This window comes from Spinacia oleracea, chromosome 2 (genome assembly GCF_020520425.1).
Source record: "Spinacia oleracea cultivar Varoflay chromosome 2, BTI_SOV_V1, whole genome shotgun sequence".
NCBI lineage: Eukaryota > Viridiplantae > Streptophyta > Magnoliopsida > Caryophyllales > Amaranthaceae > Spinacia > Spinacia oleracea.
Window position 1 is genome coordinate 85,340,854 of NC_079488.1, and position 15,178 is coordinate 85,356,031.

General features: G+C 34.8%; 1 protein-coding gene across 2 annotated transcripts; it reads right to left on the reverse strand.

Annotated features, from left to right (window-relative positions):
• Positions 1-7,556: 7,556 nt before the first annotated feature.
• On the reverse strand, positions 7,557-9,969 carry LOC110776986 (60S ribosomal protein L35a-3). 2 transcript variants are annotated; one of them, XM_021981556.2, is made up of 4 exons: positions 9,796-9,969; positions 9,451-9,679; positions 9,322-9,367; positions 7,557-7,825 (listed from the first exon to the last, which is right to left on the reverse strand). In XM_021981556.2, exons 1-3 carry the CDS (start codon positions 9,861-9,863, stop codon positions 9,326-9,328), a joined length of 339 nt encoding a protein of 112 aa, XP_021837248.1. In that variant the 5' UTR covers positions 9,864-9,969; the 3' UTR covers positions 7,557-7,825; positions 9,322-9,325. The 2 variants fall into 2 exon arrangements, with proteins under 2 accessions (XP_021837248.1, XP_021837247.1); XM_021981555.2 differs by having other exon boundaries at positions 7,557-7,832; positions 9,796-9,966.
• Between the last annotated feature and the right edge of the window lie 5,209 nt (positions 9,970-15,178).

The window sequence follows — 15,178 nt, forward strand, 5'->3', positions numbered from 1 at the left end:
GATTGCTTGCACACGAAAGGTGACATGAATTTTGATGCTTACTTAAGCCTGCACCATTTTAGGGGTTCGTTTCACACCCCTATCCCACGAAGCCTAATCATCGTAACATGCCTTTTGAAGGGCGTATTTGACTAATGGAAAATAGGGGTCGACTTGTTTGCAAATGGGTCAACGAATTGTCCAAAGTAAAGTCACCAATGAGTATTTATTGGAGATCGAAAAATCTTTATGTGAAATTCGAATGGTACGTTTAGAGACAAGTCGTTTAATGACATCAATATAAAGGCTCTTATCAAATTACAAGAGAATTTGACTCTAAGATGGTATTTTTAATCCTAATCGAGCTATAGTTAAGACAGAAAAATCCCCCTTTAGTGATGAAATTATGTTTGTGAAAATGGAAAAGATTAAAATGTCTACCTATAATTTCTATGGAAAAACTTATCCTACGAATAACCAAATCTGATTATGTGGGACATATGATATTGTATACGGATACTGATTCGATGTGGTGCAAAGTGTTTCCTTCCACTTTGGATGGGATCGCGAAAAGTTGGTTCAAAACCATACCCAAGGAGTCGATCACTTCATTCAGGCAGTTGGCTACCATATTCACAACCCAGTACGTAGCAAACATAGTGCGTGAGCGGACGACTGGGGAACTGATGTCTGTAGTGCAAGGTTCCGGGGATACTTTGAGGGAGTACATCGCGAGGTTCAACATGGAGGCCTCCAACATACCCAAATTGTAGCAGGAAGTGGCAGTGCTGGCAGATGTCAAGCCTGCGAGACAGGGATTTCATAAGTTATCTGGGTAGAAAATCCATCACCACCCTGGCATGAGTCCTAGGAAATGTAAACGAGTTCATTGAGAGTGAGGAAATCGGCAGAGCCACAATGCACAAATATAATGGGGGGGAAGAGTGGCCAGACCAATTAGGCCAAGAAAGAGCCGTACAAGAAAGAGTGTGATCGAAGAAACACTGAAAGGAAGGACAATCACCAACCAAGGAAAGACTGGGGGACGAGAGCTTAAAGGAAGGCGAGATGAGTTCTAGACTAAAAAAAGAGGGGAAAGTTCAATCAGTACGTACACCCCACTGACTGCATCCATTCCATTAGCAAAGAAGACGAGAGGTGGCAGAGTCCCCACAAAAATGTATAACAAATACAAAGATCCAAATCAGCATTGTGATTTCCATAGAGATCACAGACACCTGAAAGAGGAATGTACTCATCTGAAAGATAGAAGACTTGATCCGCAGGAGATATCTAACGCAGTTCGAAGCAAAGAGCTCGTATAGCAGGACATATGGGAACAAAGGTGATGATAGAAAGTCACACCAAAAGCGGAACCAACAAACATATCACAAGAGGGATTTCGAGAATAGGTCAGGGGACATATTGGTCATAACTGGAGGCCCAGTTCATGCTAGAACAACCACCAGCGGGGAAATCTAGCGTGAGTAAATTCCGACATCAAGTCAATTACAATAAGGAAGGCAATGGCATGCCCCACCTGTCATCCCGCCGTGCACCTTCACCAAGAATGATGACCCTATAGTATTTTCATTGAGTGTATCATACAGGAGAATGCACCGCATATTGATAGAAAGAGGGAGCTCAGCAACATCTTGTACTGGCCAGCCTTGCAAGAGCAGGAAATTGATGAAATGCTTGTTTGCCCACTCACTTACCCGGTGATTGGCTTCACATGAGCGTCTATCATACTAGAAGGGATAGTGAGCCTTCCCGTCCAAATCGGGGCAGGAAAAGGTATCAAGGATGTCATGGCGGATTTCATGATAGTCAAGGTTTCTGTAGCAATCAACGCCATTCTTGGCAGACCATTCATCCACAGCGCCGAAGTTGTCGTCTCAACCTATCACTTAACCATAATATACACAACAAACGATAATCGTTCAATGAAAGTAAGTGGACCAGAAGCAAGACAAAAGGTGTTATCACACTACATTAAAGCAGCCATCCAGACCACCTCCAGTAGTAGACGAAAATTTTGAACTAGACATGGAAAATTTTGAGCCTTGAGAAAACGAATCGCTTAAGCCCACTCCAACTAAAGAATTTGAGGAAATTGAACTAGAAGAAGGGGTGGAAGACATAAGGGTGAGTTTATCCCTAGTCTTGAAGGGAGTCTTGAGGTGAGTCTCAAGCCTAAATCTTGGGATAATGTGGTAAAAGACTACACCAAGTCTTGAAGTGAGTTTGAAAATCCAAGACTCACTCAAGACTCACTTAAGACTCCACTTTTTTCTCCCACCAATCAAATCATGCCACATCATCAAACTTAATTTATCTTATTTCACCCAACTAAATTATTAATGGTTTATATATTGTTTTGTTTCATTTACCTTTAAATTTATGTTCTAGATCTTTTTAATTTAATATGTTGTATTATTGTTTCTAATTTGTATGGAATACGTAGTATATGTCAATTTCGAAATTAACATTTTCTGTTTTATTTTTCATTTTTTTCTCGGATTATAAATTACTTTGTTTGTATATAAGAAAACAAAATTTCAATGTTATTTAGAAAATGTACCCAAAAAAAAAAGCTATATACATAAAATATTATTTTAGGAGTTAGGTGAGTCTGAGATGAGTCTGGGGATAATGTGTAAAAATAGGATGAGTTTTGTGTGAGTCTGGATAATAAAAAAGTTAGTGGAAAGCTGATGTGGCAGAGTCTGAAGATTGGAAATGAGTCTGGGCATAAACCCACCCTAACTGTCAAAATTGGCACTGGTATGGATTAATCACTCGGGGAGAATTAGTGAATATAATAAGTATGCTAAGGGAGTTAGCACACATATTTTCTTTCTCAGCAGATGAAATGCCAGTGATATATACCAGAATACCATATAATAACGCTGGATGGGATATAATTGAAGAATAGCTGGAATGCCAATATGTTAAAGAAATACTTTGTTTAAAGGCGTAAAATATAGTGATGTAACAAGGATAGGAAAGCCAAATCTCTTTGTCCTAACAAAGTGGTAAATATAACGAAGTTGGCAATATCTTATTCTTTTTTACATGCTACATTAATATAAGTACCCAGGGTAAGGTTATGAGCAGTACCTTCCAAGCCTTGTTTAGTATGATCAACTAAACAAGCAGGGAGGGAACCCCATAAAGTTACTATGGAAAAAAAGACGAAAATTGATTCTTGAGTTTTGCTATGGAAAAAGCCAAAGCAATTCAAAATCTAAGTGACCAAAAAGGTCGGAGTCGACAATAGATTTTCGAGTTTTTCTCTGGCCAAAGCCAGAGATTCAAAATCTAAGTAACCAGAAAGGGTTGGAGCAAACGAATACAGATTTTCGAGTCTTTCTCTTGCCAAAGCCAGAAAAATTCAAAATCTAAGCAACCAGAAAAGGTTGGAGCTGACAAAAATAGATTTTCGAGTTTTTCTCTGGCTTTGGCCAGAGTGATTCAAAATCTAAGCAACTAAGAAAGGTTGGAGCAGACAAAAATAGATTTCTGACTTTTGGTATGGCCAAAGCTAGAGCAATTCAAAATCTAAGCGACCAGAAAAAGCTAGAGCAGGCGAAAACATATTTCAAAAATTTGCAGCCAAAGAAATTCAAAATTAGCACATGCAACCAAAATGATTGACAGTGACAAAAACAATTCCCAAGTTATGCCCTAACCAGAGTCAGAGAAATTCGAATATTGGCCCATAAACTATAAACAAAGAATAACACGCACCAAGTAAAGCACATAAATTAAGCATGAAAAAAGCAAAAAAAAAAAAAGCTAAGTAAGAAAATGACATAGAAATGGAATGGAAACGACAAACGACGGCTATACTTGCAAAACATGGTAACAAAAAGTACAACCCATCAAAATGTCCAGGATGAAAACACATCCAGAGAAACGCTAAAGATATGTTTACAAAATCACATTCAAAGTTAAAACCACACAGGGGGTGCAAAATATTCTAATAAAATGCTAGACAAAAAAGGTAGATGTGCAAGAAGAGCAAGGAGATAGCCGCCCAAACCATTATTGGTCAGCATCAGGAGAAGGCTCAAGAGCTGGTATATCCGTTGGAAGCACGTTGGCGACACAGAAGTCAGGGACACCATCATCTTCCGCATTCCCTCCCTTTACCAAGGTCGCCGAATCCCTCTCACACAGCTTGCTCAAGATGGCCAAGCGCACTTCAGCCAGCCAATATTCTTCAACTTGAGAATAGTCTATCTCCGCGTATTTAGATTTAATGATCAAAGAGCAGGACTTCCAACCACCATCATATCGTTGTGTTAATAATGCAAAGAGGTTTGTTTTCAGTAACCTCTCTTGAGAAATCTTAGGCTAGCTTAGTAAGGTTTGTATACAAACCTCAAAATTAAACATGAAACAAACCTCAAAATTAAACATGAAACAAACCTCATGAAAAAACCTCATATTGTTTATATTTTAAAAATTATGTGCATGCTCATATTACCACTTTTAGGATGATTTATGTATGATCTGTGTTGCAATGGATCTGACTACTTGCACATGAAAGAAATCATGGATAAACAATACAAAAATCAGGTCTTAAATAAACCTCCATAGTCACCAATTTTTCTGTTTGGTATATCATTTTTTTTTTGTTATTGCAATAATTTTTTTTTTTGATGCAAAGCAATGGATTAAAAACAAATTTTAAAAGTACCTACATTAGATATATGGAGGTCTTTCCTCCACAATTACATCCAACACTAATCTTGGAGGATTAGGTAAAATATTAAACATAGAAGCTGATAAGTTATTACAATCGAAGTTCTACACAATTTCGCCAAAATATCCGATGCACGTGTAGTGCTCCTACTTGGATGCTCCACCTTGAGGATTTCAATCCCACATCATTGCATAATCAGATTATAATTAGCATCACAAACATTTCCCTGATCTTGGATTCTGTCAAACCTTTAAACCCGAGTTAATAATCACTTTGGACCATCCTTGATTAGTTACAAACGTGAGTTCATCTAATATGTCAATAATTCCCCCCCCCCCCCCCCCCCGTGAGGACTGATTTCACACGGTACTTCTTCTGGTAACCTGCTAACCAATGTCCCATGCTATTTCTGATAACACATGTATACTCTAACTCTTTTGTAAATGAAGTATCACAATTAAACTTGACCCAATGAACTGGTGGGAGCACCCACTTCTGATCAGGGGTAAGGAAGTAGAGGTTTGAAGTTGGGGGGTAGAAGAGTAGAACTCTCATGCTAGATTATAAGCTTCTTTTTTAATTAGATCAGGGGTTTGGTTGTAGCTTGAAAGATAGAAAGGTTCCTATGAAGCCAAATGGACCAAAGGATGCAAGCAAAAAAGTCTTCCAAGATAATAAGGTTTGATTGTCTTTATGTTGGGGGGGGGGGGGTGGGGGGGTGGGTGGGTGAGGTTCTGTTGAAGCCAAAGTTGCAAGGGTTGAGTGAAGAAGGATATTTTGCAGGGGAAAGAGGTCCCAAACCTCCCTTGCTTGCTGACATTCATTAAGAATGTGGATAACATCCTCATGAATTTAGGTGCATGATTGGCAGCAACCACCAAAGGCCATGTTTCTAGTGAAAAAGTCTATCTTGGACTGCTAACCAAAGAAAGAATCTTATATTTGGCAAGGTATCTTTACTCCAAATCCATAAGCTACTATTCCGAGGATAAAACAAATGCATAGCCTTTTAAAATCAAACTTCCTCTTAATAGTTAAAGGAAGATAACAAGAAATTAGGAGGTTGGGATGCGAATCCCTTGGAATAACAACAAAATATCACGGGGGAGGGGTATGGACAACTTGGTCAAATTCCAGTTTCTATTTTCAATAAGATCCGCTAAGGTAAGAAGCTCCTCACCTTGATTTAGAGGTCCACTAATGAGACTTCTAAGCACATCCGTGCCTAGCCAATTATCAAACCATACCGAAATGCCACTCTCCATTCCCACACCCCATTGAATGGTAGAGGAGAAAGAAGCCCAAGTATTTCCATAAAGGAGATCCTACCTTAAAAGACTTGAAAATATTCCCCGATTTGGTATACTTATCTCTCATATCTTTCATTGCAGAATTATCCCGACAATTAAGCATTTTCCACCAAAGTTCAATAAAATGAGATTTTTTCAAAGATTTGCAACATCTAATCCCCAACCCCCCTTGAACATTTGGTCTGGCAGCTTTGTCATTTTCGCCCTTAGACCGCATGAATTTGTTGATAGTATTATTCAACTCATTTTTTACCGACATGGAGAGAGTTAAAGCTTGCATATAGTAGTTTGGGATCGCATTCAAGGTGGAAGTAGCTAAGCAGAGTTTGCCAGTCTTAGAAAGGAAGTTGGTCTTCCAACTAGCTAATTTCCCTTTAACTTTCTGGAGAATAAAGTTTGCCTTGGATTTAGGAAGCTTATGCGGGAAAGGGGGAAAACCTAGGTACAAAGACAAATCCTCCGTAACTTTCACCTTACCATCAGTGAAGAGATTTGTATCATCCGTGATTGTGTTTTTAAAGAAAAGAATTTTGCTTTTTTCTTAACAAATAGTTTGACCCAGATATCTCACATAAGTGTTTCAATATATCTTTTCAACACAAGAAGGTATTCTAAAGAAGTCTCACCAAAAAGAAGAATGTCATCTGCAAAAAGGAGGTGAGATATAGGAGATTAGCTTTTCCCATTGAAAAAGGGTTTCAAAGATCTTTGTATGTAGCCTCATGAATGAGTTTAGAGAGAGTTTCCATGTAGATAATGAAAACATAGGGGAAAAAGGACCCCCCTGCCTAATTCCCTAACAGGAAAGAATTTGGCAGTTGGAGAGCTATTCACCAGAACGGAGGAAGTGACTGAGGTAATGCAACTCATAATAAAACGAATGGAATCCTCATCCAGACCATACATGAACAGACAATTCCTAATGATCCCCCACTCAAGCTTATCATACGCTTTCTCCAAGTCTAACTTCGAGGCAAACCACCCTTTAACCCCTTTTTTCTAATTCATGGAATGGAGAATCTCATTAGTAATTATGACATTTTTTTATCATTCATTTTCGATTAAAGCACGCACTAGAGGAATTGAGAAGGAAACATAACACAATTTATGGTTTACACTTTACACTTTACACGATGAGCTGCAGTTGATAACGGCATATTGAGCAAGATTGACCGAGCAATCAGTGCACCAAGGCACAACGCTCAAATAAGAGTCGATTTTTACGGTGCAATATGCACCAATCACATACCAATTGCAAACTCATATTTTAATTTCTGAGTTTGTAAAAAAGTTTTTGGTTGACGTTTGTTTAACAATCTTGCTGTTTAATCTTCAATGTTAACATATCCTCTTTCATTGTCTGTCTTGTTGGACATCTAACAGCATATTGCAAAGATAAACATACAGAACGAAACTCCCATGTTATAGTTGAAGCCATAACAAGCTTTAATACGCATCTTCTACTTAAAAGGTGATCAACAATTCCACAACTACATCACACTTCGGTGTTCTCAACACAATCACCTCATCAAGATGTATACTGAACATACAAATTAGATCATAACTTCAGATTTCATAACCTTGGGCCATAAATCTTTTACCATTAGACAAAAGTCACAAAACCAACAGTATGTATACTCAACATACAAAATTAGATCCATAACTTCAGATTTTATAACCAAATAAATCATCCTAAAACAAAAATGACGATCCAAATACAGAACCATCTTACTACAAGCTAGATAAAACTGAAAATGGCTCCGCATGAAACACCAGTGAATAGCTCTCCTCCAAAAATTCCTAACTACACCATCTTCCATATCTAATTTCTGCAAGAGAACATTTGACAATAAGTGAACCAAACATTCAGTGTACAGTTAAAAATCTAACAGTCATTCCCCAATTGTTATACAACAGTCTTCTTCTTTTAAACAAAAACAGCAACTGCACACCTTGTATAAAAGCATGTTATGGTAACATCGAAACAAGTGAAAAAGGATGAGAAAATTCAAGTCGCCAATAATTCAAGAAAAATATTTGAGGGATAGGATACAACACCAAGATAAATTCAAACACATTGAAAGAAATTAATAACAAACCATCCAAGTAGAAACAGAAATATGAACTGCCAAAATAGAAATACATGATTAATTTTTTGTTGTTAAAAGACACCGTTCTAACATAGTAAGAAAAAAAGTTCAGACACCATTTTTGCTAACTCATCTTTCAATTCAAACAATCACAAAGAGTACCATAACAGCAAATAAAATGCAATCAATCAATTCAATCTTCAGGTATATATATTTGGCTGAGATACATTATCTATGGTGACACCCTTTTTACATTGATAATATAAATCAAGCAATATTTCTCATGTTCTATGACTTTTATCCTTTTTCTGAACATGAAATGCTATACAGATCCTTTTTCTGAACATGAAATGCTACACTGATTTTACTCTGGCTAAGATCCATCCTGCTTCTCCAAAACCAATCCAAGGTACTCCACTCGAAAACCTAACTTTTGCTTGATCTTGAACTTAGTTGCAACCTCAATACAGCTATTCCAGGCCCTTAACTATTTGAACCCCTACAGTCCAACTAAAGAGGAGTAACATTTTACGGATCACAACTCTGGGCGCTTTACTTTAAACTACAAAGGACTAAACCAGCATAATATAAATTCAATCTAGGACAGTCCCATACTTTACAATTTGGTTGAATAGAAATTAAGACCCATTCTACTTCTACAATAATACAAAACAACGAGTTTTCTAATTAGTTAAATGTTTCACTAATCAAAGTACCTATTACTACTTCCAGTTTTCAACAATGTGAAACCTCATTTGCTATTATAACTTTAAGTTTCTTCCGCTAACTACATTCCCCAACCCACTTGCGTAGGCAAACTTATAGTTGCAGGGTCATTTTAAATCGGGATGAAATACTAAAATACTACTGCACTTCAGAACCAAATTTCGCTTTCTCACCGTAAAAGGGTTGGGTCTTTGACTAACAATGTCAAATAAGCCTCCCAAAAATCACATCAACAGAATTTAGCCAATACTCCCCTCCCACCAAATCAGCTACAACAACCCAAGTACCAGATGGCCTTATGTTTGATTGGAAAAAACCATACTAGCCACTACATCAATTGCCAGCAAAAGGTGTCTCAAAGCTTGCCTTACCACTTCTCTAAATCATCTGACGGGCATAACATCTACTACTACTTCCCTCCCTCCCTCTCCCTAATCACATTAGGCACAACATATCAAACATAACTAAGAAAGTTAAATCTTTATAATCCTACAACAAATACCTTCTTAGATGTTGCTGGGATACATCATAACCCTGACCTTGTCACCCTGAAACAAAACACAAACAATCAAATCAACATTTCCAACAAAAAACCCAATTAAATAAAGAGAACAGATATTAAGAACAATACCATAGACTTAGGAGGAAGGTTGGAGGTGAACTTAGCACGAACAACACCACTGTTACCGTGAGGCCTACAAACCTTGCCCCAAATGCAACGGTAGTGGGACCCATTCTTCTTAGTCTCAGCCTTGTAAATGTAAGCAATCCTCTTTCCCAAATACCATGCTACTTCTTCTTGAGTATTCACTCCTTCGATCTGAACCAAAGATGTGTTTGGGTACTGGTTCACTTTCGACCTAATTTCGATCCAAACATAACAATCAAATTCACTTTTCCAATTTCAAAGATTTAAGTAAACCAAACAATAACCAAAATTAGAAATGGAAAATTAAATTTGGATTTTGGTTTTTACCTCTTGTAGCCTTGGATTGATCCTCGGACGTAGAGTCTGACGCGCTCACCTTGACGACCTTTCACCATTTTTGCGGTTTTTGAAGGCGTGAAAGAGGAGGGAGATGGCGGAGCTTAAGCCCTAATTCGGTGGTAGAAATTGGAGAGGATACACGACACAGGAGAAAAACCCCAATTTCTTACGGGACTGTGTTTTTATAATCTGGGTGTGGGCTTGAATCCGTTTGTACCTCTCATTGGGCTATACTTCCCGGTTCAGCAAAACAACGAAAATTTTGATCGTTAATCGGCTCGTCATCCCTGTTTCTGCTTTCAGTTTATTTTAATTTTAATTTTATTTTTTTAAATTTTTAGTTTCTTAATTTAAAAACAGAAAATTAAAAACAGCTTTCTGTTTTTATAAATTTGCCAATTACTACCTACGTTTTAGTGACTTTGTAAATTACTACCTATCTTGTTAAAAGTTACTAATTAGTACCTAAATATTTAGTTATTGTTGTCAATTACTCCCTCCATTCCTTTTTTATTTTCATGTTTCTATAAATGTCGTTCCTATTTTATCTTCCTGTTTCTATTTTTTGACATTACTTTTTACCATAAATTTCCCCACCATCCCTTATTTAATTCATTCACATTTCCCCATTCACCCACCCAACCCCACTTTTATGATTTTTTTTTACTTTAAACAAAATATCTTCTCTCTCCTTCATTTCTTTATTACTTTTCTTCGTTTATTTATTATTTTCTCTTACATCCAATCATTACTCTTACACCCAATCATTACAAGATTCCATTTTCTTATTTTCCACCCCAAACACCAAATAGGAAGATCATTTAGGAATGGAGGGAGTACTACATTAGCCTATATTCCGACTAATTAGTCAGTAATCATATCATAATCAACCGTTAGTCATTTTTAATTATTTTAATTAATTAATAAAAATTTTAAAAAATCCAAAACTAATTAAACCAAAAAAATAAAATCAAACTCCCTAATTAATCTAGGTATAACATTAAATCTATCTATCTATCTATATATATTATACTAAAAGAGAGGAAATCAATGTGGTGATGAAAAATGTCACTACATGATTCGCCTCTCTTATAAATTAATAAAGTAATTAAAATTATTAATCTAAATTTAAGCTGTCTTATTGAAGGAAAGATATGTGCTAGAGAATATATTATTGTTTGCCAATGTTAATCTTAAAGATTCTTTTAATAATAAACATTCTAAAAATACTAAATAAAAATAGAAAATGTAAAAAAATATGCACAAGTAAATATTTTATTCCCATGTTTATGTAAACGTTATGTAAATATGGTGCACTAAATAAATTACCATTTAAAATGAATATTCTGCAAAATATAGCATAAAATATACTCATAAGTTTTCAGGATACTACCTGTAAAGATGACATGTTTCATGTCTAATTTACTTATTTTAATCTAAATATTAATATTAATATCATTAACTTTGGAAATATGGTACATAATACAAGACATTATAATGTAGTACTACGTATCAATCTATCTATATGCTATACTAAAAGAGAGGGTACCTCAATGTGGTGTTAACCCATGTTATTTTTAATTTTACTTTTTATTTTTATTGCCTAAATTTATACCATTTGTATTAGTATATATAGATCACACAATCTATATTATTGAATATACAGTAAAATAATATATATTTACTAAATTAAAGAAACTATTTAATTTAAAGATTTTATTGACTTCTATTGACTATATACCACAAAGATAATATGGGAAAATAATACAGAGAGAGTGCATTCTATATACATTTCGTAGTATAATATTGGTGAAATTATAGTATGACTATTATTAAATTATACGTACTCCGACTTCGTAGTACTTATAATATGACTATTTCAATATTATACGTACTCCGCCTACGTAGTACTTATAAGAAAAGAATATCAAATATTATTTTCAAAAAGCATTTTCTCTGTTTATTTTTTATTTGCAACACTTCACTAAAACGGAAAAATTACAACACACTAAATAGAAAACTATTTTGTATGATTTGACATCTCACCATCACTTTAATCTATTTATTAATTATAATCTCTCAAACACCAAATAAAATAATGGAACCCCTTTTCGGTTTTACCCTTATATTAAAGAAGTTTGATTCCTTCTTATTTAAGGGTGAAAAAGTATACGTTCCAACTACATAGAAACGGAAAAAGTTATCTTAAAAAGATCACTTCCCAACTCTTTCAAAATAGGAAAAGAATAAAATAAATTGAATGTGCATTTGACTAGCATGGCTCGTTTATGTTCATGTTCAATCTCGTTCAATTTATTTTATTCTAGCTTTAAACGAGCTCGAGCCCGAGTAGTTCGGCTCATTTGCACCCCTACTTGTCCTGCAAAACTTACTTGACAGACCCTGCACCCAAAATTAATTACTTTGCCAATAACCCACATACATCGGAATTAATAATTACACATACTCTTCCTTACTGTTTTGGAAAATCGTGTCACTTTCCTAAATATTTCTAGTAGGGATCCAAGTTAAACACAAGGGATTAAACTCATGTTCGTAATCTACCATACAATTTCCCCAACATTCATTTTGTAAGATTCAAATTCAACAAAACCCCCCATTTTATTTTTTCTATTGTAACTTTACACAAAGATACTCACTTTCTGGGTGAAGAAAATCAGAGGCAATGAAATTTCAGCATAAACAGGAGCAAGATTGCTTGCAACTCCAACAGATCATCTCACTTCAATAATTTGTTTATATACAATCCGAGGCTTGCTCACCTTTTTCATCTGTTTCAGTTCAAGACTAGTATAATACCTGTGCGATACACGATTTACAATCTGTTACGCAAAATATTAAATTTGCATGAAATCTAAACTATATTTATTGAAAATTAACCAAAATAGAGTTTGTAGGTATTTTCTAATTAAAATTAATTATGGATTTGTAGATATTTTCTAATTAACCGAGCTTGAACAACTTTTGAAGCTCGCTTAATAAACGAGATTGAACATGAACATAAGTATGCTTTTAAAGAATCTCGTTTAAAGAATAAAATAAATTGAATGTGCTCGAGATTGAACATGAACATAGGGGGAAATAGGAAAAGAATAAAATAAATTGAATGTGCATTTGACTAGCATGGGTTAAGATCCCATCTTATAACAAAAAATATAAATGTGGGTCATTTCTCACAATCTTTTATTTGTAAGGTCCTTTCTTGCAATTTTTTGTCTTATAAAGATCATTTCTGACAAAAAAAATCCTTAATTAAGCTAATCTAAAACATAATTTGTTAAAATCGTTAAACAAAACTTGTATTCTATCACACTTACAAAAGTACAGAAAAATATAACTTTAAAGTAACATGAGTAAAATATTACAAACCCTTATTTGCTGGATTATAATAATTATTGTAAGGCATATGTGAATTAAGTTAAATTAAGTGCTTAAAAGTTACCCCAATATATGTCAAGTGATAAAATTTTTAGTGATACATTTTCTCTTTAATAAAATTTACTCTTTCAAACTCTCAAATAATATAAAAAGCTAATCATGTAACCTTTAAAAAGTTTATCCACAAAAATTACTTTATAGTATAAAAAGTTAAAAAAAACATATTAAAAAGTTACCTCGATGTACAATAAATTTATTGAACATCGAGTGTACGCAAATCCTGCAGATAAAAGGGTGACCATTTGATAAAATATTTATCTCAAGCAATTGCAATGTAATAATTTTACTCTAACTTTAGATACTTTTTTCTTCATTTTATAATGATAAATTCTCAAATTACCCACATCGGCATTGCCCATACCGATAACTAACAACTCTTTTGAAGGTAAACATTTTCAATTTAAAAGAAAGAGAAACCATTCTTATCTCTCCCTCCCCTCTTCCCTCTTCCCTTTAATCCTCGCCAAACTACTCATACGACATATGAAGTATAATTTTTCTAGGAAGAAACCAAACAAAAAGAAAGCTTTATTGTATTCTTTCTTGAAAAATGTTTCCTATGAAAAAATCATTTTTTGTTGAATATTTTCCACCAAATCAAATGAAACTTTAATGAAAGTACTCTGTAATATTCTATGATCTCACTTTTGAATTTTGTCTGTGAATATTATGCTCCCTCCGTTTTAATTACTTCCATCACTTGCATGTGCCTACAATTTAGGTGGTCAGTGCAAAAATATTTAATGGCGCAAGTGAGAATATAAATGTATATTGTACAAACTACAAGTGGATGAATAATTGAGAGATAAATTGTTTTAAAAGGGACCACATATTTGGAGGAAAGAATTAACAAATGGGAACCAAAAATCTTCCAAAAGAGTAAAACTTTACGCAGGTACTGAATGCAGTACGAAAAACCCTAAATACAGAATTGTTTAATGACTTAAAAATAAAAGAAAGACAAAGATACTCTTTAAAATTTTATTAGCCTCCAAAACAAAATTAGAAAAGCCTTCATCAATTGATACCCTGCTACTCGCCTCTTCATCTTCTTCCTCTTTTATCACGTAGGTTTTCCATTGATGCTTCAAATATTTTTCAAATGTTTTGTTCGCCTAATAATTGTCTAACTTCGTAGATGAAAGAAGTAGTAACATAAAAATATATAGAAGCACCCGGCGACAGAAAGGAGCTACCGAATTTGTTTTCTGGAGATTCAACCAGACTTCCGGAAGGATTTTCCGGAGCCTTTGTTTTGCTGCCGGAATTCGTACCCGGAGGTCTTGGTATATCTCCGGCTACGACTTTCGGAGCCTTGCTTTTAGCGCTGGTATTAATTTCCGGAGATACTGCAGGATTTGCATTATATGTTTCCGGAGATTATATGTTTCGATTGATATTCAACCTCGTTCTTTATAATCATAGTCTGGTGAAAATTTTGGGGAAAAAAAAATCGAACGTGCAAATATTACGTAAAGTAATGTCATTGAGTAGTTCGTCATTGTTATCCATCAATTTGTAAAATATGTTGAAAGTAGAGTTTTTAATTTATAAGTAATTGAATACTAGAGCTATTATATAGTTTTTGGGTGGAAGAAGGTTTTATAAGAATAAGCCAATAAGGGCAATTTGGGAAAATTAATATTTAAGTGATATTAAATTAATCTGCATTTAGGTAAAGACTACCTGCATTAGTACCAACCAAACTTTATTCTTTCACCTTATTCTTATTGCTTATTAAATCAGATCAGATCAGATTAGACAGGAGGAAGTACTATACAACGACTGATCAATTGAACCCGAGAAGGCAACCAACAAAGGGGTAAAAGACAACGTAAAACTGTATTAAACAAGCAAATCATAATGCTTCGTTTGACATACTGTGCAAATATGCAAGACTATAATCGACATC

Excerpts from the sequence above, each read along its gene's own strand:
- LOC110776986 (XM_021981556.2), bottom strand. The coding sequence starts at position 9,863 with ATGGTGAAAGGTCGTCAAGGTGAGCGCGTCAGACTCTACGTCCGAGGA. Across the intron at positions 9,680-9,795 it reads TCAATCCAAGGCTACAAGAG|GTCGAAAGTGAACCAGTACC; the intron begins GTAAAAACCAAA and ends GATCGAAATTAG. Across the intron at positions 9,368-9,450 it reads ACCTTCCTCCTAAGTCTATG|GGTGACAAGGTCAGGGTTAT; the intron begins GTATTGTTCTTA and ends GTTTTGTTTCAG.